The sequence below is a fragment of the Saccostrea echinata genome, unplaced genomic scaffold (assembly GCF_033153115.1).
Source record: "Saccostrea echinata isolate AGI-Se365-2 ecotype Australia unplaced genomic scaffold, CSIRO_AGI_Sech_v1 ptg000004l, whole genome shotgun sequence".
NCBI lineage: Eukaryota > Metazoa > Mollusca > Bivalvia > Ostreida > Ostreidae > Saccostrea > Saccostrea echinata.
In genome coordinates this window covers 4,338,944-4,363,033 of record NW_026889753.1, presented here as the reverse complement: position 1 = coordinate 4,363,033, position 24,090 = coordinate 4,338,944, and the positions used below count along the sequence as shown (strand labels likewise).

At 32.6% G+C, this 24,090-nt stretch overlaps 1 protein-coding gene across 1 annotated transcript; it reads left to right on the top strand.

Annotated features, from left to right (window-relative positions):
* The first annotated feature begins 5,847 nt into the window (after positions 1 to 5,847).
* Positions 5,848 to 24,090, top strand: LOC133179033 (von Willebrand factor A domain-containing protein 5A-like). Its single transcript, XM_061313731.1, has 16 exons — positions 5,848 to 5,926; positions 8,565 to 8,767; positions 9,496 to 9,721; positions 12,052 to 12,251; positions 12,335 to 12,446; positions 12,686 to 12,790; positions 12,978 to 13,101; positions 13,326 to 13,464; positions 13,656 to 13,732; positions 15,086 to 15,200; positions 15,353 to 15,520; positions 15,694 to 15,868; positions 19,221 to 19,490; positions 19,737 to 19,817; positions 21,337 to 21,483; positions 23,816 to 24,090. Exons 1-15 carry the CDS (start codon positions 5,866 to 5,868, stop codon positions 21,453 to 21,455), a joined length of 2,175 nt encoding a protein of 724 aa, XP_061169715.1. The 5' UTR covers positions 5,848 to 5,865; the 3' UTR covers positions 21,456 to 21,483; positions 23,816 to 24,090.

Here is a 24,090-nt window from a genome sequence, read left to right as displayed (position 1 = left end):
GGAAGTTGAATTGTACGTTTGCACTGAAGAATTTGCTGTTGCTCGACAAAAGCAAAGTTTCTTGTTGAATTTCCTATCTACTTTGAAAGTCATTGTGCTTGTATCACCGTTGGAGGTAGAACTTGACGTTAAATCTTTGTCACCACAAGTCCAAAACCACGTGATTGGGTCCAAGTCTGATGGGTTTACATACACTGTGCACTGGAGCGTAATCATTTCGCCTTTTAAGAAGATAATTTGTGACTCATCGAGAACATGTTAATGTAATTAAATATCTCTTAATTCATATCTAGTGTTTATCAGTGCAGTGTGTTAAACAAAGCTATTTTTGTAGCATCTAAACCATCTATAATACTACCTCAGTAATCATCATACATGTGAGCACTGAAAGAAAGTGAGACTATTTCAATGGTAAAAAAGAAAACATTTAGACGGGCACTTGGTATAAAAAATGCTTGTAAACATACATATATAGTTTTATAGTTGTTGAAAATTTTTGATTTAGAGTAACTTAATTTATTAGTGGTATATTTTAATATATGCCATTGATTGTCATCTAAATTCAGTTGAAAGTTGTACCAGTCCTAAATTTTCTTGTCACAAACAAAAACATTATTTTCAAAAGTGCTTGATATACAGAGTGTTTCATTTCAAAGAGGAAGGGTAAAAGGGGGAAAAATCACTGTAAAATATATTATAAGATATTTTGAAATATGAAAGTTTCAAGAAACTCGTGTCACAAATTGAAGGTATGAACATAAAATTGTATCTTTATCAAAAAAAAATATAACCTTAGCCTATATACATGTATTTCATAAAATCATATCGCAGAAGTAAAATATGAAAAACACTGTATTAAAACACTGTATTAATAAAAGCAGTTACCAGATTAGTGCAATTGGAATGCAAAATTTGTAATATCTCATTGTCACAAAAAGTACAGTGAATTATGCTACAAAATTCTATTGCTGTGAAACCTTATAACCTTTGTTGCTTTCCTTTTTTTTCAAATTATATAATTATACGTTGGAAATGTATTGTTTTGTTAGAAAAATATAATATTTTCTGTCTTCTTCTTATGAAAGAAATTTAAAAAAATTCAATTATAGTTTAAAGAATTTAAAATTTCCATTTCTACCTACGTTATCATAACTTCTACCTTTAATACAGCCGCTTTATGATTTGAAATGCAAATCATTCATTCAAAAGTTTCATCGATGCCTTTAATCTGTTTTGTGAATTACGTTCTTTATTGACGTACATATTGTATCGAGGACCGAATTGCTCTGTAAGCGTTTGATATTAACGAGTAAAGTAATTGGTGAATTTCTACAAAAGATGATATTGGCTTTTGTAATACGTATATTTAGTTTCTTGATGTATGAGCTAACAAATATTTCTGTACTGGCATATATATATATATATATATATATATATATATATATATATATATATATATATATATATATATATATATATATATATATATACACATGAAGAATGTTAGTTTCAGTTGTCGAAAACAGTAAATGGTTGCATTAATTCTTGATACATGTATATATCATATTTCTACAAATTATGACAATAACACACATTCTGTATTATTGTCTGACGTCATGGCGTCAGACAGTACTAGATTTAGCCAAGGCTTGTTGGTCAAGTCGTTCAATAGAATTCTTGTGATAACTTGATCTTGGAAACTTCATATTCAGTTGGAGAGCATGGGGAGTACAGAAAACAATCATGCTAAACACCCAAACAAGCCAGAGTACTGGACCTATTTATTATCACATTATACATTACAGGTTACATAACATTTGGCCATTCTCGAATGCATATCATTTATGTCCAGCAAAACAGCAGGAATGAAGCTGATCAGGTCAACACTTGTCGATTATCTTTATCAGATTAACTAATGGATGTTTATTTTCAATACATTCTAAGACTCTCTGCCTTTAGAATTTTTTATAAATCTACACATATTCATAACTTGTAGATATTTGATTTCCGCCCCTTGTGAATTAAAAATTGTGAGTGTATTTACCAATAATCAATTAATATCTATAATGTAACTATAACATAGTTAAAAAATTATCAAAGTGAAGGATAGATGTTGAATATTCTTTTGCTTAAGGACAGATGATACAAACAAATTTTTATTGAATATCTTGAAATAACAACTAAAGCCATGTTTATATAAGTAAAATGAATAAATTTAACCGCATAGTTTTTAATTTTTCATTCGAAATTTCACATTGATAAGATTTAAAGTGACAAAAATTGTATAGACTAATAAGGATGGTTGAAGACAGGTAGAATTTTGAACACCATAGAAAGTTTACAATTTCTTAATAATTTAGACATTTATTATTTGCATTATTTGCAATCAAAATAGGTCCAAAGATGTACACCTATCCAGACATCCATTTTTTGTTTGCATCATCTGTCCTTAAATGCAAAGATGTTAGCTACGTTTATTTTTTTAAATAAGACATTTCTTAACTATATATCAAAATTGTTCACCAATTGATGTTTAGATTTTTATATGTTGCAACTTTTTCTTTCAAAAAGACTGGTTTTATCTTTGTATCCAATGAACAGACCCGTTGGAAGAAATTTCAGAAATTTGCCGTTTAGGGTGGACACTATCAAGGAAAAATTCCTTATAGAGCATACAAAAGTTATCAGAAGTTAATATTTACATGATTTAGGTGACACAATCATAAAATAGCTATATAAATAAATCGACAAAATTATTGGGCACCCCCCCCCCCCTCCCGGTTCCTACATCTAAGAAAAAAGAAATTACAAGTAATATAATATACACAGAATAAATTCATGTCAAGTTTTATTTTATGTTGATGCCACTGAATTGAAATTTTCTTGTTTCTTAGCAAAAGAATTCATTTCATGACTAAGACTCATGTTGATTACACTGTATTTAACATTTCTTGATTCTTCACGTAAAAATAAAGAACAAGGTACGGTTTCAATACAAATCTTGCCCTATGTTTTTCAAAATAAAAGTGATGTAAAAAATTAAAACGCATGCTTTTTGAATTATTAAAATTCCATGCAGAAAGATCATACAAATCTTTTTTCTCACATGACCTTCCAAATGCTAATTGTGACGTCATAAACTTGTGCATTTTCCCGTATTTTCTTAAAAAGTTGCAGAAGACATCAATTTTCAATGGAATTTTCTTTCAGATAATATTGTCCACAGGCATCGCCCACAAAGATTTTGAGATATGTGATTTTTCGAAGAATTTTACACAACATATCTAAAAATTAACGTGGGCGACGACTGTGGACACTATTTTCTTAAGGAAAATAACCCTTGAAATGGGTCATTTTGAGGCTTTTTCTGTTTAAAATAGAGAAATGCATCAAATGAACGACGTCATATATCCAGAATGGTACTCCATCACGCTATATTCTTTCCTGATTTATTACAGTCATATACTCAACTAATATTTAAGCCAGTTTCAAAACTTTTTGAAAACACTAAATTTTTAGGGCACAGTAAAGCTAAAACCATACCTTCTTCTTTGCTCAAGTCAGACAAGCTTTTTAGGAAAGCTAATACTTGTTGCAGATATTTTTGGCCTAGAGATTTGTTACATTGTGACAAAGTGTCATAATATTGATGGGCGATTTTATCTTTAACTTTCTCAACTTCTCACTGAATTATCAGTGGTGGATCCAGGAATCTTGAAAGGAGGGGGGGGGGCAGTTAGGGGCCCACGGCCAGTAGGCCCAGTAGGGGCCCACAGCTATTCAAAAAAAATTATTTATTAAATCTTAATATGTATATTTGGGACACAAAAGGGGGCCCCGGCCCCCTGCCCCCCCCCCTTCTAAATCCGCCAGTGATCATGTCTGCAATCAAAAACTTTTTATTGAAAAAGGGTTTGTGACAATCTCTCTCTCTCTCTCTATATATATGGGGGTATGTAATGCCACTACAGGCTGTTTATAATTGTGTTTATTAAACTAATATTTCTCGAAAGGATTTAAACGTACAAAATATTGATAGCTTCATACATATATTTAATAAAAGTTACAGATTTGGAAATTTTCATTGTGATGACAAACTATTAAGGTATATAGTACTGCAAGTACATGAAGACTGGCAATGTACTACTGGTAAACAATAATCGCTAGTCTACCGGATTTTCGGCCTCGCTGCACGTGAAGAATTTTCACGATGTCACTCTTGGTTTTCAGGATTTGATGTTTGTAAGTATATTTTTATCTCTTTCGAAATCATTACTCCAGAAAATTGACGTATAGTATATAGCCGATATACCCGTATACCGTGTACTTAATTTATGCGAATGATCGAGACAGGAAGTCTGAATAGATTGTAATTGTTTGTCAAATCTCTTTTTTCGTAGTGTTAAAATATATTCTGTCTTCTGAATCAGAAGGAAATGTGTATTAACAGATATCTGTTTTTTAAACACCGACACCTTTAATCCTGACATTATACATACATGTAGGTAACATATCAGATTGAATTGTTTACTGTTTGAACAGCGTAAACAGATCTAAACTGGCGGATCTCAGAGGGTGTATACCAGTATACTGTATACATTACTTCACTTCCATAACAACCGGGTGAGGGGGAATGTCTTTTATTAGTAAGTAATATTGACATTCCCCAAATTAATATCATTTACAGAACTATAAGATGCCACCCTTTTAACATTTTCTTGTGAGTAAAAAAAGAACTTGTGTAGATAATTAAGTAAAAAAGCTCATCGGATCCCAATACATGTATAACTACGTTGAAAAAAGTAAATGATTTGATTAGAAGTGGAGAATATGTTTCGAATTTAATGAAAATAAATTTTATAGTCATGTTGGCAGACTACCCCCCCCCCCCCCCGGAGGCATTGATACATATTTTTAAGTCAACTATTTTATGATATGTAGAAGCCCTCGAAATCCATATAAACTAATTAATTTGTTAGGTGAAACCTGAACTAAACTAAATCGAGCCTGGAATATATTACAGGACAAACAATATTGCTAAAAAAAATCGCTTCCGCTAGACGCGCTTCATGATAAATCTTCTTTTAGCTTTCACCCATTCTTTACTATATCAGCAGTTATAAAAGAAATTGATTTCAAATTATATGACAGGATGACAGGTATTTCCTTTCACCCCCCCCCCCCCCCCCCAAGAAGAAAGAAAAAAAAATCTTCCACAATTCTCATGTATATAGGCTTTCCATTGCACCGCTCTGAGACGTACATTATAATCGATTTAGTAGATCTATGAATTTTGTCAGTCTATGCTTTTAAACTGATCAGTTCAACTTCCCTTTATCTGTATTCTTAGTGTGGATGGTTCACCACGGTATATTGACTGCGTGCGAATGTAGCCGGATCCCGGAACTGTAGCTAACAAACGTGATCGTGTGACATAGTAATCTCACTGGTACCTGGATTATAATTGCGTTAGTCGCCACCATGCTTTAGAGGAAATAATAGGTGAATTAAAAGTATATGAATTAACTTTCAGACTATTTGACACTCAACTGGGCCAAATAAAAAGTATGTTACTATGTAGAACTTCATTCGGCGTAATAACATATCTGTCATATTTTTGGTATTATAAGTATTTTTATATACATGTTTGTGTCTAAAACATTGCATAAAAAGTACCTGGAAGATCCGATATAAGGCAGCGCAGTCCTAAAATTTAATATTATTGAACTCCTGCGGGAGAACTTTAGTCCAAGTGACATCAAAGATCAAACACACAGTTAGTTTGTATATAAAATTATTGTATTTAGAATCATATTTTATATTTGATAATTGGAAGAATATTTTCAGATAACTTAGTTATTCAAAATGGAGAAATTACTACATGGACTCGTCCAATACAATGCATCTGGGATGCCTAAGGAAAATGGTACGTTAGAAAAATAATTGTCATAAAAGTACATTGTAAACTTGTAAACGTGTAATATGTAAATACTGAACATCTAATATCCTTTCTATACTGAGTGTATCTTATATGTGCATGTACCTTCTATCACGCTGGAGAGTGTTGTTTCATCATTTAAATGTAAAATGAAGTATTTAGTATTTTTCCACATATCTTTCTTGACAAAGCAGATCCAACTATCATATTATTATTTTTTATTCATTGACTGGGTTCGAGAGCAATATGCGTTTTGTCGGACCCAAAAACCAAACTGTTTGCCTATGACTTTTAGACCGAGGGTTGACCCTGGCTCCAAGGATATTTATATTAGTCTTTTCCCATAAATTAATTTTCTTGTACACATTTACAATGTATTCCATATGAAAAATCAAAATATAACGTTAGAATTAATGTGTTGTTAAAAAAATCATACCCGCGGTATTGTCATATTGTAATTTTTGTATTTACTATTGGACTTTTGCGAGAAGCACTGACTTTTACAGTTGACTGTTTACTTTGACATTTAAACCTGTATCATGTATAGAGGTGCAGAATTGATAATAGATGGGAAAATATTTCTAGCGGTCATAGGTATGGTGTTAGGGGCACTAACGTGAAGGCCGGAAGCTAAGGGTAGGGTGGTTGTCGTTTTCTTCAAGGGCAATTTATTTGTGCTTTGAAATAACCCGTTATTTTCGTTTAATTAAATGTTGACCTAAATATTTATATCGTAGAAGAGCTTCCGTACATTGTCCTAGTGTAAAAGTAAGCCGTCGACTGTAAAAGTCAGCGCTCCTCGCAAAAGTCCATTACCCGGTAAATTCAAAAGTATACCGTGGGAAATTAAGATTTGGTTAGTGAAAGAACTATTGAGTTAGAGGAAAATAAATATTTGTACTTTAAAGAGTACAATGCCACAACTTTTCTCAAATCATGGCCTTTTGGGCTATGGTCAAAGTATTAATTGGTAATAAATGCATACAGAAAAAAAAATCCGGAAGACGGTATTGATGACATCAGTATGCAACCATCTTTGACCCTAGGTGGTTCCACACACCAAAAAAAGTTTAGATTCTTTGTTGGAAATTGATATTCTATGTCTTGAAATAAACATTTTCCTATTAAGTTTTATCGAAGTATCGCTAACATTTGCCACTTCGTAAATTCATCATGGCAAAAAAAAAAAAAACCAAACAAACAAACAAAACAAAACAAAACAAACAAACAAACAAAAACAAAAACAACTTGTAGATTTCGTTTGTTAGCATATCATTTTTTGATTAACTAATCTAATTCATTATATGTAGTCGTGTTCATATCTAACCATTTAATCTTTTACAAATAATAATAATTTATGAAGCAGATAATTAATGCTGAATGATAATCGACCGGTTTATACTTAGTTTACTGCTGTATCCCAATAATGTCTTTAAAAGAAAAAAAAAACATGTGTTTGTGAAACACTGATGCCCCCGTATGGCAAGCCAACTTATAGCAAAGGTTAAACTTTCTCAAATGCAAATCAAATATGTTGGTACCCAAAGTAAGGTCTTGTCTCGAGGAATAAACCTGTGAAATATGAAAGCCCTAACAGCAACCATCGAATAGATATGGAAAAGGTTAAAGTTTTTCAAAAGTAAGTCAAACATCAAGGTCAAGGTCAAATGGAAAAAAAATAATGGTGCCTAAGGAAAGGCCTTCTCACAAGGAATATACTGGTGAAATATGAAAGCTGAAGCACCAATCATTCAAAAGTTATGACCAAGGTTTAAGTTTTCCAAAAGTAGGTCAAACTCCAAGGTCAAGGTCAATGGATTACAATTGTTGGTATCCAAAGGAAGGTCTTGTCACAAGGATTACATATGTATAATATGAAATCCCTAGCACCAACGGTTCACAAGTTAAGGCCAAGGTTAAAGTTTTCCAAAAGTAGGTCAAACTCCAAGGTCAAGGTCAAAGAGTCAAAGATGTTGGCATCCAAAGAAAGGTCTTGTCACAAGGATTACATATGTGAAGTATGAAAGCGCTAGCTCCAACGGTTCACAAGTTATGGCCAAGGTTAAAGTTTTTCAAAAGTAGGTCAATCTCCAAGGTCAAGGTCAAAGAGTCTAAGTTGTTGGTATTCAAAGGAAGGTCTTGTCACAAGGATTACATATGTGAAGTATGAAAGCCTTAGCACCAACCGTTCAAAAGTTATCGCCAATGTTAAAGTTTTTCAAAGGTAGGTCAATCTCCAAGGTCAAAGGGTCAAACAGACAGACAGACAGACGGACGGACAGGGCAAAAAATATATACCCCGAATCTTCGATACGGGGGCATAAAAACAAACAAACAAACTGTGCGATGCATTGGGGGCAGTTATTGCTGTTTAAACACTTTAAGAAATAATGTGCAAATGAAAAAAAAAAAATCAATTATTGGTGTTTTTTGCATTCTAGGATTTTTATCAGGTAAAAATATTAAATGTCTTTCTTGAATGTGAATTGTTTATTGAAAATGAATGAGAAGTTTAAGAAACATAACTATGAAAAACTTCTAAAATGAATAAGTTGAAACAGAAAGGCTTTCTTTTCCTTAAAAATTTAAAATTTAATTTATTCTAATCTAACTTTTTTTAATGCAGTTCCTTTACAAAGAATAGACATCAAGGTGACTGTCGTCGGTTTTGTTGCCAGTGTAGAATCGGATCTTTATTACATCAACAACTCTACAGAAGCTGTCCAGACAGAGTTTGTGTTTCCACTGGATGCTGATTCGGCGGTCTACAAGTTTGAGGCGGAGATAAACAACAGGGTCATTATAGCAGAGGTACAGGAAAAGTCACAGGTATGATATAGTGATTAGTCACAGGTATGATATAGTGATTAGTCACAGGTATGATATAGTGATTAGCAAATCCACTGGGAGATAGGAATGGGGTACCCTTAATTTAGAATTGCAAAGTAGATTTGCAAAGGTGCGATCTACTGCTGTGCTTTTACCACGCAGTGGGCCTCCTTCTGAGAGAGAGAGAGAGAGAGAGAGAGAGAGAATATTTGTTTGTTTAAAGCCCTTTCAAGAATTTCTCAATTAATTATATTGAGACATCACCACTTGGCAAGTAGTGATGTCTCGCAATTGCCGTGGGAGGGCTGAAAATTTAGACCTGTACTCGACACTGAAGGTCTATGGTCAGTGAGGGATCTTTTTTCGTGCCAGCACCTACTGCGACACGGGAGCTCGGTTTATAAGGTCTCATCCGAAGGATTCAAACCCGCGACGTAAGGATAAACTCCTTACTCCGCAACTTAAGAGCAAACATGCTAACCACTGCTCTACGCTCTCGTGCGCGCATGCGCGCGCGCGAGAGAGAGAGAGAGAGCGAGGGGGGAAAATAAATACAACCATCTTTGCACAAAGAGTGGTTGTGTTATCCCGTAAATTTAATTATACTTTCTGATTATGATAAGAATCAATTTATCAATAATATGCATTTTAAAAACAAATCTTTTTTAAAGATATAGAAATCCAATTGAAACTCAATAAATTTTATCAACAACACATTTTGTTGACAGGCAAAAGAAACATATCAAAATGCTATCGAAAATGAATATGTTGGATTGTATATGGCAATGGACGATGATTATGCTGATGTGTTTCGTCTGAAGTTGGGAAATCTTCCCGGAAAGAAGTCCGCCAAGTTAACATTTGCATACGCCAGAGAAGTTGACATGGAAACAGATGACATTGGGATATTAACACTACCTACAGTTCTCAATCCTAGATATGTTCCTGACACAGGTAGAACCCCCAACCCCACCCCCCAATCCTTAATTGTAAAGTGATATGTTTTTTTGTATGAAACGATTATTTTGTGTTTTGGGGGAAATTTTCCCGATTTTCCCTAAGGAATACTTGATAAATAAGTGTAATAAATATAATTTGTCAATGTAAAGATATGTCTTACAAGCCCAGGGGTTGAATATAAAAGGGGGAGGGGTCCTGTCCACATGCACCTGTGATTCCTGAATGTAGTTAACACGCATACTCTTCTACTAAAATATGTTTTGTTTATTTTGTTTAATATGGGGATAGACGATTATAACATTGCATAAAATACATTAACCATAAGCGGTTATTTTTTCAGCCATGATTGATGCGTTCATCCCCTTGTAAGCAAAGAAGCAAAAGCATTTTATTGTGTATATTTACAGACTGGGATTTTATTGTGTAAAAACTACAAAAGAAAAATCGTTAAATTTTATATTAAATGTAACTTAATTGACTTCAGTATACATGACAAGTTTAGGGAAAATCTATCATCTGGGTATTTTTAGGGACCGTCTCAAAATACAGGGACATTTACTATGGGATTACATGGGAAACTGCTATTAATGTTTGCACCTGAAAGCAAATTTTACAAATACTACAATGGACTTTTTGCTCAAGTTGTAATTTATGATGACTAATGTTTTCAACGTTTTCGCACTCCTAGCTCCCTCTCCCTACCCCACTACTACGTCCTTAAATTAGGAAATGTTGAACATTTTGGAGCAAGTCTCATTCTCACGTAACTATAATAATAAGCACCTACCTAGACAAAACTTGCAGGATGCTGGATCTAGGGATGCACACTTCCAGACTTGCTTTGAATGTTGGATCTGACCTACATATTTTCTAGATGAGTAAACATGTTAAAGCAATATAAGCTGCAACTTTGATGTTGGAAATTTTTGATGCAAAATTGTAATTTACTATTTCAATGACAGGAAAAAAGGACGTTTATAAACTTCTGTTGTTTATATTTGCATGGAAGAACTCCTTTAAGCTTTGGTTGCAGCAGAATTACATTATTGTCGTCCCGAACAATATTGATTCCTTGTATAATACCATATATTCGATTGTACAGAAACCTTTCTTTTCAAACAATTTAATACTTTATTTATGTCAAATTGATAAAAAAAGTTCAAATTACATAAAAAATTATCAAAACAGGACATTTTAACAGCAAAATTAATTTCTCAAAAATGCAGCTCATATTGCCGCTTTTAAGTTTTTGGAGCAGATTCATTCTAAAGCACCTATAAGCCCTATAGTAAAAAAAATAACATATTTGAAAATACAGGGATGCATACTACCAGACATGCATCGGATGCTGGATCTAACGTTAATTTGCAGGTGATTGGACAAGTTAAAGTTTATGAAGTAAGTCTCATTTCCAATGCAAATAACTATTAATAATCCTTACTTGGACCCTACCAAACTTGCAATTATGATGTAAGTGTTTCAAGGGATGTACACTTTAAGACTTGCTTTGGATGGTGGATCTAACCTAAATTTTCTGGATGAGTTAAGAAGTTAAGATTTTTGAGGCAGGATCATTCTAATCTAAGTATTAGCCCTGTGATAACCAAACGTTCAGTTATGATGCAGCTAGAGATGCAAACTACCAGACATGCCCCGGATGTTGGATCTGACCTACATTTTCCAGAATAAAAGACCAATTTAAAGTTTTAAGATCATGTCAATTCGGAAGAAACTATAAGCTCAAACTAGCCAAACCTGCCTGATTGATTTTATTTAGGGATAAAAGCTACAAGACCCATTTCAGATGCTGGATCTTACTTTCATATTCTTGATGAGTAAAGAGGTAATAGTTGCAGTAGGAGCAGGTTCATACTTGTATACTAAAGCCAAACCTAACCAAACTTGCACGAAGGAATAAATTTAGGGATGCTTTATGATCAGTTGCTGGACCTTACCTACACATCCAGATGATTTAAGAGAAAGTATGATAGAACAAGTCCATTCCCGAGTTTATTTGTAAATAAGAATCCTACCCAGACATAGATTGGTTAACTGTTGCATCTAGGGATGTACACTGCTTGAACATTTGTTTGGGCGAGACTTTGCTTTTATACTTTTATTTAACTTTGATCCCATCTCTGATGTTTTGGAGGTCCGTGTTTGCTCTGCTCCTGATTTGTATAGTTTGAATGGACATCTGAGCTTGAATACTGTTCGTCATCTCCATATATTACACTTGATTTATACCACTATATATTTAATCTTTTTAGTATAATGCTTGCAATTTATTCTTTTATTTCAAAATAATCTAAAAAAAAAAAAAGGAAGCAGTCCATTCCCACAATCTGATGGAGCAACTGGAGGGGAGCTCAAAATCTTTTCCTCACTGTTTGACAAAGGTATGCTGTATATGGAGGACTTTTTCATCAATTTCGAGGTTAAAGTCGCTGGAGGTGGGAATGGCTGCCTTTCCTCGGAAAAAATAACAATGGACGTCAATGCAGATAGAATGTTGACATCCTTGGTATGCATAAAATTATCTATTATTGATCCATAGATAAAAGAGTTTCATTACTAAGAATTTTAAGATGTCACCATTCGTTGTAGAAAACTGTGTCAAGGAGACCAGAACTTGGAACGGACTTTGTTCTAGAGCTGCATTATAAAGGATTTGACAAACCATGTGCAATTTTGGAGAAAGGGAAGGATGATAATGAAAGTAAATTGACTTCCTGTTGCAGTATTTTTCAGTAGTTTTATTTACTGTTTTGTTCATATTCTGAATCATTGAAATATCATGGGTACACACGAAGAACATATTAAGTATGTACAAGTCCTGAGTAATTTTAATTGTAGCTTTCATCAATTATAATAATTTTGTATAGATAGATTAAATCCATATTAAAAGATAGTTACTTTTTTTAAAAAAAGTAATTACATGTTTTATTAATTTTGCAGGTGGCTTCCTATCGTCAGATGTGTTGATGGTAAATTTTTCCCCCTTGTTTTCCAACTTACAAACCAATGCTTTGCATGAATTCGTTTTCTTAATTGATCGTTCTGGTAAGTTTTTTTTAAATAAAATTCATTAGTTATCACTCAATACCTCTCTCTTCCTATTATTAAAATGAACAAAAATTAAACTGTGTCATATGCGCTGAACTAATCAAGAACACAACCAGTAACCTAAAATCGAAGAAACCGAACATGCCAAAAAATCCATTTTAACAATATGGTCTTATTTTATCAGGTTCTATGGGATCTCGCATTGGAAAGGCGAAAGAAACATTACTTCTTCTCTTAAAAAGCTTGCCGGTCAACTGTTCCTTTAATGTTGTGAGCTTTGGCAGTGAATACTCACTTCTTTTTCCGAAGTAAGCTATATCTTCAAATGTTTACCAAAATAGTACACTTGAGATGTTTGCTATCCAGGTCCCTTAGTTAATTTCATTTTTTATGTCTTTGAATAATCATCCACTTGTATTTAACTTTTATATAGACTGCAATGATAAAAACAAAATACGACATGTATGTACATTTCCATAAGCTACATAAATACATTTATTAAGTAAAAGCTGCTAAGGAAATAAAATTCTAGGAGTGAACCTTACTCAGAAGAAAGCATGGAGAAAGCAATGGGCCTTCAGAGAGAGATGGGAGCTGATATGGGTGGAACTGAGATTTATCGAGCTTTATTGAAAGTTTTCGAAGATAAACCGGTCAAGGTTACCAGACAGGTTAAAGGCTTTACCCCTTTGTAAAAAAGTAATATTTTCTTATTAAAGGATCATAAATACTTAACAAAAATTAGCATTAAGATAAAGAAAAGGTTAGGCATCCATTCCCAAGTTTTTCATTTCTTTTTGAGAGGTTTTAAGTGTTTTGGTCCATAAATGATATATTACATGTTCCTATGAATTCTCTTTAGGTGTTTTTGCTGACAGATGGTGAAGTTGGTAATGTTCAAGAGATTGTTAAATTAGTGAGGAGTCAAACTAACACAAGGTTGGTCAAATTTGTCTTTACACAAGAATCTTAAAGTCTATATCCATCTCCAGCAGACCTTTCTCAAGGTTTATTAATACTCTGATAATCTCTTAATAAGATAAATGTCTATTATTGTATATTATATTATTCCTTTACAAATTTTCATTTTTTACCAATTTTACCTTGCAAGCTATACTTAAATTTTACATTTCTTTTGAAAATCATTAGCATTAAAGCAATATTTTATATGAATGAACAGAGGGGTATGAACATAAACTTACATTTACTAGCGTACTGTGTATGATAACTCGATTTGAAATCGATGTATAGAGAATAAGCATTAATTTTTACAAATCACATCCTGTATCAGCTTGAGATACCAATATCAGCAAAAGGACCGAAGGCCCGAGAGCTTAAACTGGTCGAGGGCTAATATAGGTTGTTATTTGGAAAAAAGTTGTGTTTTATTTTGTTTATTACATACTTACGAGGTGTGATCAAAAAATTTGCGAACTAATTGAATTACTTCCATAAAAGAAATGACATTAGGTTTCAGTGTTCAGTATTTTTTAACGTAGTCCTCTCAGATTTAAGGAGGCTGGGGGGTCAACAAATTAACCACCAGATTTAACTTAATATTTTAGATATGATATCTTAAGCTGTCAACTATCATTTGGCAAAGAAAAATTTCAAAAATTTTAGTTTTAAAATTTGATCATTTTCTATATCTTCATATGGAGCTCTTCTTCTAAAGGAGATCAATATAGTCTAAAAATGGCCACAACCCCCCAGCCTCTTTAAATATACATCTGCCACTGTTCTGCCCATGTGTGAATCACGTGATACAGGCGGTCAGGTGAAATGGCTCCGTAGCGTTCTGTTGAACGTTAATTTTTGGAGCTTTTAAGTAGCTCTAGGTCCTACAGATCAAACTAGTTAGTTTTGCTACGTTTCATCTATTAATGTTCTTTACTGTTACCAACGTGAATTTATGAGGATTTTTATCTGCTAATTTACCCTACTTGTAATTTAAGCGTGTTATTGTTGATGCTTAATATTGGTTTGCAAGTAATGCAGTTTTGCTTAAGATGCTTTATATACATTTCATCTCAACTATATAACTCTAATGTTTCTTTAAGAAACAATTATGAGATATGAGTCTTTGATTTTAAAAGAAAGTATATTGGTAGAAGTAAGCTTTGTTATCCGGATAACCCTATGTTTACAAATATTACAAATTGTATAAATAGCAGGGGATTATATCATGAAAGACTCCAATTGAAAATTGGTTTGAAAACTTTGATACTATTATGGATGACTTTTACATCTCAGGTAACGAAATAATTTATTCATGATGAATTAACTATTCAGGGTATTTACTTTCGGGATTGGTAATGGGTGTTCAACTGAATTGATAAGAGATGTAGCAAAGGCGGGTAAAGGAAAGGCAACGTTTGTCCGAGACAGTGAAAGACTACAAAATAAGGTAATATACATGTGTGCATAAGTCTACTGAACACATGTAGACATTATTGAATTATGAAATTTATGTTTATGAAGGAAATTATCTTTTACTCCTTTGTCTATATTTTTCCACTGCACGTTTCCTGATTTTATGTATCCTTATTTAAATGGAAGGTTATGTCTGTCATGAAATGCAGTCTCTGTCCAACAATAAAAGACTTGTCCTTAACATGGAGTTTACCAGACGGATGCTCAATCTTAAATGTTCCTAAAGAAGTACCCACAATTTTCCAAGGAGATCGACTGATTTTGTATGGAATGATATCAGGAGAAATTTCGAAAGTGAGTTAAGTTTTTCTTTAGTATATTTTTTTTCAAGCTGTTTCAAATAATACTTTAAAGAATACTAAAAGTTTTGTTCTTTCTTTGAAAAACATCCATTTTTTGAAAGTAGTATAAAAAGAGTGTAAAACTGTAGTCTCTAATAACACATGATGTCGTTTTATAATATGTAGGAGACAAACGTTAAAAGCTCTTTGAAAATGATTGGTAAATCTGGAGAGTTGCCCGTGGAATATGGTTTAGAGTTTGATCTGGATTCAACTGTTGGCAAAAATGATGAGGTTTTTCTATTGCACAGACTTGCTGCAAAAGCCAGGATATCAGAGCTTGAAATGGAGGAAAGCGGAGGTAATTATGCTTATTTTTTGCTCGCTAGAGCCGATAGCCTAAAGTTTGATGGTCGTCCGTCCGTCCGTCTTACTTTAAACTTTTGCAGATCCACTAAGTCATTTTGAACCAAACTTGTCAAAAAGCATCTGTAGGTGAATTGCATTCATTTCCCTTCAAATAATGAGCCACAACCTCTATAAAGGGGAGATGATTAAAAATAAGTGAAAATTCAATGTGTTCAAAAATCCTTTTCTCTAAAACCACTTGGCCAGAAAAGTTGAAACATATTACATTGAGTAGATTCAAGCGTCTTCAAATTAACAACGTGTGCGATATGGTGGGTCATGATACATGTAGGCATCAAAGTTTTACAAAGGAGTATACAAGGGGAGACCTTTCAATAACAACATAGGCAAATTTAATCACATAAATATGAAAGCATTCTCAGGTAGTGTAGATTCAAGTTTGTTTGTGACCCCTCGGGGTGGGATAGGACCATAATGGAGGGATGAAAGTTTTATATGAGAACGTACAGAAGAAGGAATAAAATCTTATTCTCAAGAACAGCAAAGATATGATAAATCATATAGAGATGGAGCATCTTAAAGCAATGTAGATTTAAATATATTCAAATTTGTTTTAAAAATGAACCCTAGAGCTGTGTGGGGCAACAATGAGAGATAAAAAGTTTTAATAGAAATGTTTAGGAACAAATCTTTCAAAATGTTCTTCCCAAACACAGAAAAGGCATGATTAATCAAATACATGTAGATATGCAAGCATTTTTGGGAAGTGTTAAGTAAATTTTCCTCAATTTATGGGGTTGGTTCACAATCGATGATCAATTTTTTTACTGGAATATGTAGGGAAAAATTCTTTAAAAAATCTTTTCTCAAGAACAGGAAAGATATGAATAAGCATATAAATATCAAAGTTTTGAATTTAAGTATGATCAAATCAAGACCCCGGGGATGGGATTTGGCTACATCGAAAAATCAAAGTTTTACATTTACATTTTACATTACAGGAAAAAATCTTAAAATTCTCTTCTCAAAGACAGTAAATGTATGATCATTAAGCGTATGTATATGGATGTTTATTTAGGAACTTTCTCTAAAAATCTTCTCAAGAATGGCAATGAAATGATTAATCATATATATATATATATATATATATATATATATATATATATATATATATATATATATATATATATATATATATATATATATATATATATATATATCAAAGTTTAACATAAGAAGAATATATAGGGAAAAGTCTGCTACTGAAGAACAGCAGGGTTATTAGTGACTCAAGTAAAAGGTTGTGGTTCATGAATTTAATTCATTTAATTTATAATTTATAATGGGAAATCGGACGCAATTTCTCCTGTATATTTATTTGTCTAAATTAGAAGGATTTGAAATCCCCCACCCCTACCCTCATTTCTGTATTTTAAATTGTAATTTTAATAATTATTTTAAAGTAGTTTGATAGAAGTTTATTATAGTCAATAGTTATCAAATATAGTTTTGACATAAAAACAAAAATGAGTCTCGGTAGTTTTCTTTAATTTTCAACAAAAATAACCATGTACAAACCTGGAAAAACTTCATTTTCTTGAAAACAGACCGAATAACATTCCATGGTAATCTACAGATATGTAGAATGAGTCTTAAAATCTAAGAAAGTGAAATACACAGATTGAATAAAAAATATAAACGAGGCAAGCTGTTGACAAACTACAGTGTAAGTGATGAAACAAAAATATGAGAAATCTCATTTAAAGTCATTATTTGTCAAATTCTGTGGTCGAAGCTATGGCCTTGTCAACAAGTACAGTCTATCGTTAAGTCAAATGTTAACCAGCGATTTTCATGAAATATATATATGGAGATAACGAACATTATTACATTTTCAACAGTGAAATACTGTGATTTATTTATTGAATAAAAGTGATATTCTCTCACAGTGTGAAAGGATACCAAAATGATATTCTCTCACAGTGTGAAAGGATATCAAAGTAAGTAAAAAAATAATTTCTGGCATGTCATAACATAGAGATAGTAACTAAGCATCTTGACAGAGCTAAAACTGCAAATTTCTTCCCAAATATGTTGCTAAAATCCATGCTATGTAAGTAATGTTTTCAATCACACAACTGCTAAGCTATGACGTCAAGCCTATGACACTGTGTTGAGAAAAGACAGAGGCAAGGGGAAAATCAAAGAAAATGTAATAAACAGAAAATTCAATGTTTTGTAGATGAATATGGAATTTATTTCACTCGTGAGACAGGATTTTTTTTTATATTTTCACTCGTGCTTCGCACTCGTGAAAATATAAAAAAAATCCTGTCCCACTCGTGAAATAAATTCCATATTCATCTACAAAACATTGAATATCCTCTATGTATTCAAGCTCAGAAGTCCATTAAAAAATACAAAATAGGAGCAGAGCAAACACGGACCTCCAAACATCAGAGGTGGGATCAGGTGCCATGGAGGAGTGAGCATCCCCTGCCGACCGGTCACACCCGCCGTGTGCTCCTTGTCATGATCGGGAAATAACGGAAAAATACAATTTGTTATGCCATTATTTACACACTGAAATGTTTATGGTCGGATTTTTCGTTTGCCCGATTATAACAAGGAGCACACACATTGGGTGTGGCCGGTTGATTGGGGATGTTTACTCCTCCATGGCACCTCATTCCTAATCTAAATTTTTGGAGGTGTTTGTCTGCTCTGCTTCCAATTTCTATTGTTTCAATGGAATTTTGAGCTTGATTTCTGTTCGTTATATCCATGTTTCTTCCATGGAAAATATCAGATGCATTAACATTTAAATATTTTTGACTTTAAAGATCCAAACCAAAGCGTTTTCTTTATTTTTAGAAGGGTTTCAGAGCAATTGCAGTAATAAGTTCTGAAAGTTTTGAGACTATGTGTAACCAAACAATTACTTCTTGAATGAAAAAACAAAGAAGACCAGTTCTGCTTAACGTGATATTGTAATGTGAAGTTATCACAATTATCCATGTCTCCCTGCACTCAAAAAGTTGTTCACTAGAAAAACATGTACAGCTTTTGCTTAAAAATGTTCAAAAGCAACGAATTTTTGTCTTTTTTAAATTATAATATGCCTACAAATTTTGACCCGATATTAAGCACTCAACCAAATCAAAACAATATTTTGAACGGATGTACGTCATAACATGGAGTTGTCCCATACAACCTTAAAGTCTAAATGCTTCAATCGTGTATTACATCATGATCATTTTGTTGATTAAATTGTCTTTGTACACTTGGCCAGATCTTCAGGGACTGAAGCATGCATAATATTTGGTCATTATTTTCCTTTATAGATACGAAGATGTTGACAGCATTGAGCACAGCGGCAAACATTACATGTAGAGAAACAGCTTTTGTTGGATTTGACAAAAACAACAGAGATGTTTTAGCACAAGCTGGACATCAGCTGGAACCAGCATTTGACGGCTACATACAACACAGCCTGTGTTTAAGATCATACGGGTTAATGGACATGGGTGATAATTGTAAACGTTCATATGGATTTACAGGGTTTCGATTTCATTTTGAGAATCCATTTAAAAAAGTGACGGACGTTTTCTCAGGTTTGTTAATTAATTTGTGTACATCTACTGCTTTCCATATTCATCATGATTTTTAAAAAAAAAAAAAAATTGAAAATGACGATTATTTTACGTCATAAAAAGTTATTAAAAGAAATTCAATAGTGATATATCATATATTGATTTTGAATATACAATAGAATGTCAGCAATCTTTTTTTATGTCATTGAACATCTAAATCTATATTCATTAAATCTATATTCATAATAATTTTTATGCTAAATATAGGGATTTTTTCTAAGAAGAAAGGAAAAGCTAAAAATAAGAAAAAGAACTCTAAAGAGAGTGTGCCTTCACTGAAGAAAAAAGGTAATTGTTTATTATTGCATTCTCATGGTTCTTTATAATATGACTAGGAAGTGAAAATCAATGGTATGAAATGAAAATGTACACAACCTTTACTTTTCTGTTGTAAAGAAGAAACTGATGTGCCTGGTACGAGGGTTGTCCAAGAATAACACGAACTTTTTTAAATATTTCATAAACTACCTGACCAAAATTATTAATTTTAGCACACTGTTTGGAAATGATATTTTCGTCATTTTGACCAAATACTATAAGGTTGGAATGTCATATGCATTTACAAACAGCATTAAAGGATGTTAAATATAGGTGGTCGGCACACGGCAATTTCTTGACTTTCAAATTTAGCATTGCCATCTATGTTTTTCTTTATTACACATCTGTGTGGAAATATGATGTGAAAAAATTTCATCCATAGAAACAGTATGATCTAGAGTACTCGTGTGTATAAAATTAATACTTTGACATCATAAATTGTAAAAATATGACGTTATACGACCAAACGCCATTAGTTAGGTGTGGTAAAAAACGGCGACGTCCTGCGATAATGCGGCGCACCAAATTATCAATCAGTACGGTGTGGAGCAGGGTATGACTCCTGTTAACACGGGTAGACAGCTGGAACGACACAAATACGTGTATCGAACACTGTTTAAACATTGTCAAAGAGGTTCAAAGATGGATGGACTGGTTATTCGATGAAAGAAGCGTTTGGTAGACCAACATAAATGACGACAAACTGAAAAGTCTAGAGTTGGACGTCGTACGTGTAGACCGCCGTTAACTATGCAAGCAGTTAAGTTTATGATCGGGGTTGGAAAAGACTATTGAAAGAATTAATTCCTTGATTTATTCTGAACTGTATTACGTGTGAAATGGATAACTTGGTAACTAAAAGAAAATCAAATTCAATATCGAATTTCTGCTTCGAACGAATTTTTAAAGTCGCACAAGTCCTGAACAAATTCAAAAATTCCACGAGCTAGGTTTTGACGTCGTCGGTGTTGCGCCATGAGCTATTTTGAATGATTATTTTCTTTTATTAAAATTTCTGTGAATTATGTAAAAAAAAATGTTGATGATGGTGCATGCCAATTTTTAAGTAAGTCTGCTTGTGAAACCTTACATATTGGCAGGATTGCACTTTGAAAAAATACGAGATAAAATATCTGTTAATAATCATATTGTGAGTAGAATGTAAATACCCTAAAAAGTAATTAGATTTTAATTTAAACGTTTTTTTTAATTAATTGTTAATTACTTATACTTCGGGGTTTTTTTTCTCTAACATACTTTTGACAATTAAAATGTATGATTTATTTAAAAAAGAGACTAAAATTGCAGAAGTAAAAATTGTTGAATTTATTTTTTGTTTTCAAGGGTGCAATTGATATGTCGACAATTTTTTGATGCTTTAATTGACGTGACAGTATTGTAGAGCCACATACGCACATACTCGCACACACAAACATACATATATGTATATATATATGTATATATATATGTAACAGTGAAATGTTTTCAGATTCAGTTCGAGAAGATGAGAAAACTACAGTTATGATGGAACTCATTGAATTGCAGAAGTTTGATGGATCATGGGAACTCACCAGAAGTTTTGCCGATCTTCTCAGAAAAGAGTTTTGACGATTTAAAGGAATCATCTGTAGTGCAGGTATAATATTTACATTGCTCAAGATTTGCTAATATATCTATAAGACGATAAATATGCTCACTGTGGCTCTTTTTACTACTTTATATATTTTAAAGTTCATTTCTGCTTAGAGGTACTTTGGTTTTTAAAATAAAAAGACATTGCATGAAAGTTGCTGTGATATGTATTCAATGAGTTAAAGATACAGTATGTTGTTCTTAGTTGTCAGTTGATATAATGAAGCCTTGTACATAATATTCTTAAGTCAAACCTTGCACCCATTTTACGTCCACGCCCTATCTCCATGTGGTATGCTAGGTTCACTTTCTATATTCCATGAGGACTTTTATTAATTAATTTAATTTTTTAAAAGCAATATGAGCTGCAACTTTGATGTTAGAAATTTTTGTTGCAATATTGTAATTAACTATATCAATGACAGAAAAAGAACGTCATATAATTTTCTGTTGTTCATATTAGCGATGGAAGAATTATTTATAAGCTTTGATTGAAGCAAAATACATTATTGTTGTCCTGTATAATATTGATTTCTTATATAATACTATAAACTTGATTGTACATAATCCTTTATTCTGAAACTATTTGTTATTTTATTCCTGTCAAATTGATCAAAAAGGTTTAAATTACATACAAGTAAATTATCATAATAACACATTTTAACAGCAAATAAAATTCTCAAAAATGCAGCTCATATTGCTTTAAGATTTGCTATTTCTTAGAGAAAGAAAAGGTTTTATAATAAATATGTATATTGTATATATATATTCATAAATTGAAAAAGCACACTGAAGCCTTAGCTTGATGCTAAGAAAAGTACTTAAAATCTCTTCTTATGTATTAGATTATTAGATATTGTTTTATTTTTCTATTAAAAACATCATTTTTAATGGATTTCTGGAAGTGCGGGTTTCTTTTTCCAACATTCTATAAAGTTTCAACCTCTGGAAAAACTGACATAGACCTAAGAAATATTTAAATGGGCTACTGAAAAATAAAATGCATCCAGAGTACTTGTTTTTAAACGCCGAAAAAGATTAGAGACAGGAGATGTAAAAGTTAATGTCGATTTGTAGTAAGGGTGTTCAAAGTATGTCACGTCGAAAAGTGACGTTCATCATGATAGATGTTGAACTTCGACAAGCAAATATGCTGTTATAATCAAGTGAGGATCATTCAGATTTATTTACAATATTATATGCATCGAAATCAGCTGTTTATGACATTGTAAAATCATATAAACAAGACGGGTTTAAATCCTCACTTAACTCCAAGGAAACTCATCAAGATAAGTCTATGATGTAGAGAATGCGGACATTGAAAAACAATGACGTCATGAAACTAAATGACGACAGGGCCGGGTGATCATATAATGTCTTTTTTCTATTTTATGATAATTTGGTAAATATTCAAGGTATCAAGCTTATTGTTTTATGTTCATTAAAAATTTTGTAAGCATAGACTACATAGTATTAGTTTTATCGCATCAGTTCACGAACTTTTCGAAGAACCCTCGTACTCAATGTATTTAACGTCAAGTATCTGTGGTCCGGAGTGACACGTTCACATTTAGCACATCTTTTCAAAAATTAGCTTTCGGTGAATGTCGTAGAACACTTACATGTATAAACTACAATTTTAGTTATATCTGATATGCAATCTTTCAAACAATACAATAGCCTGCAGGATAGGGTCATACTGTATTTTTAAATCATAATAGTGTCTCTATATGAAATAATACAATTCTGAAGAAAGGAAAAACTTTCAAAGTAGAATATGCAATCGATGGGATGTTTGCTTGACTTCATATTGATTCTGATAAAAATGAACGTGATAATTAATTGTGGGTTTCAGCAAATGCGCTACCAAGCCCCTTTCAAGTAATATTCCATCATCTGTCGTGTTTATTTATCCGAACAGAGCATGCCCTGAGTATCATCTCTTTTTAAATTTTAAACCAAGGCAGACTTCCAACAAATAAGTTAATGTTACAGGGATATCAATAACCTCGTTTAACATCATTTCGAAAATTCTATGGTCGTTATGATGACCTCGCTTGCAAATACAACCTATCATTGGGTAGTATCTTGACTATGTTTCATACCAATTGTTACACCATTGTTAATTACTCGGTCTACCTGATCAATACATAATGTTCATGGCAGCTGTGACTTGTCGTCGGGGGGGGGGGGGGGGGGCTTACTTCTCCTATACACCTGATCCCACCTGTGGACTTTCCAGGAATACTTGTTTTATGTCCTGTTCACTAATTTGTGTTGTTTTAGAAGAATTTGAGATCGATCACTGTTTTTTATCTTAGCTTTTTTCATTTCAGAATCTCAGTGTGTGGGCAACCGGGCTGGCGATAGCATATTTAAGAAAAGAATGCTCAGCGCATAAAAAAGAATGGGAGTTAATAGAAGAGAAGGCATTGAAATGGCTGGAAACCATGGAGTTAGAGGGAAAAGACGTTATATTACTTGCTGAAAGTGTGATTGAGTAGTTAATTAGCATTGATTAAAACTATCAGGAGACACCATCTTTCATTCAAAGTTATTCATTTGTATGTAAAGAGTATCACAAGAGAGGATCATTTGTTTGTTTGTTTTA

Coding starts and splice junctions, on each gene's coding strand:
- LOC133179033 (XM_061313731.1), top strand. CDS start 5,866: ATGGAGAAATTACTACATGGACTCGTCCAATACAATGCATCTGGGATG. Junction 13,102..13,325: donor TACTCACTTCTTTTTCCGAA/GTAAGCTATATC, acceptor ATAAAATTCTAG/GAGTGAACCTTACTCAGAAG. Junction 15,521..15,693: donor TATCAGGAGAAATTTCGAAA/GTGAGTTAAGTT, acceptor TATAATATGTAG/GAGACAAACGTTAAAAGCTC.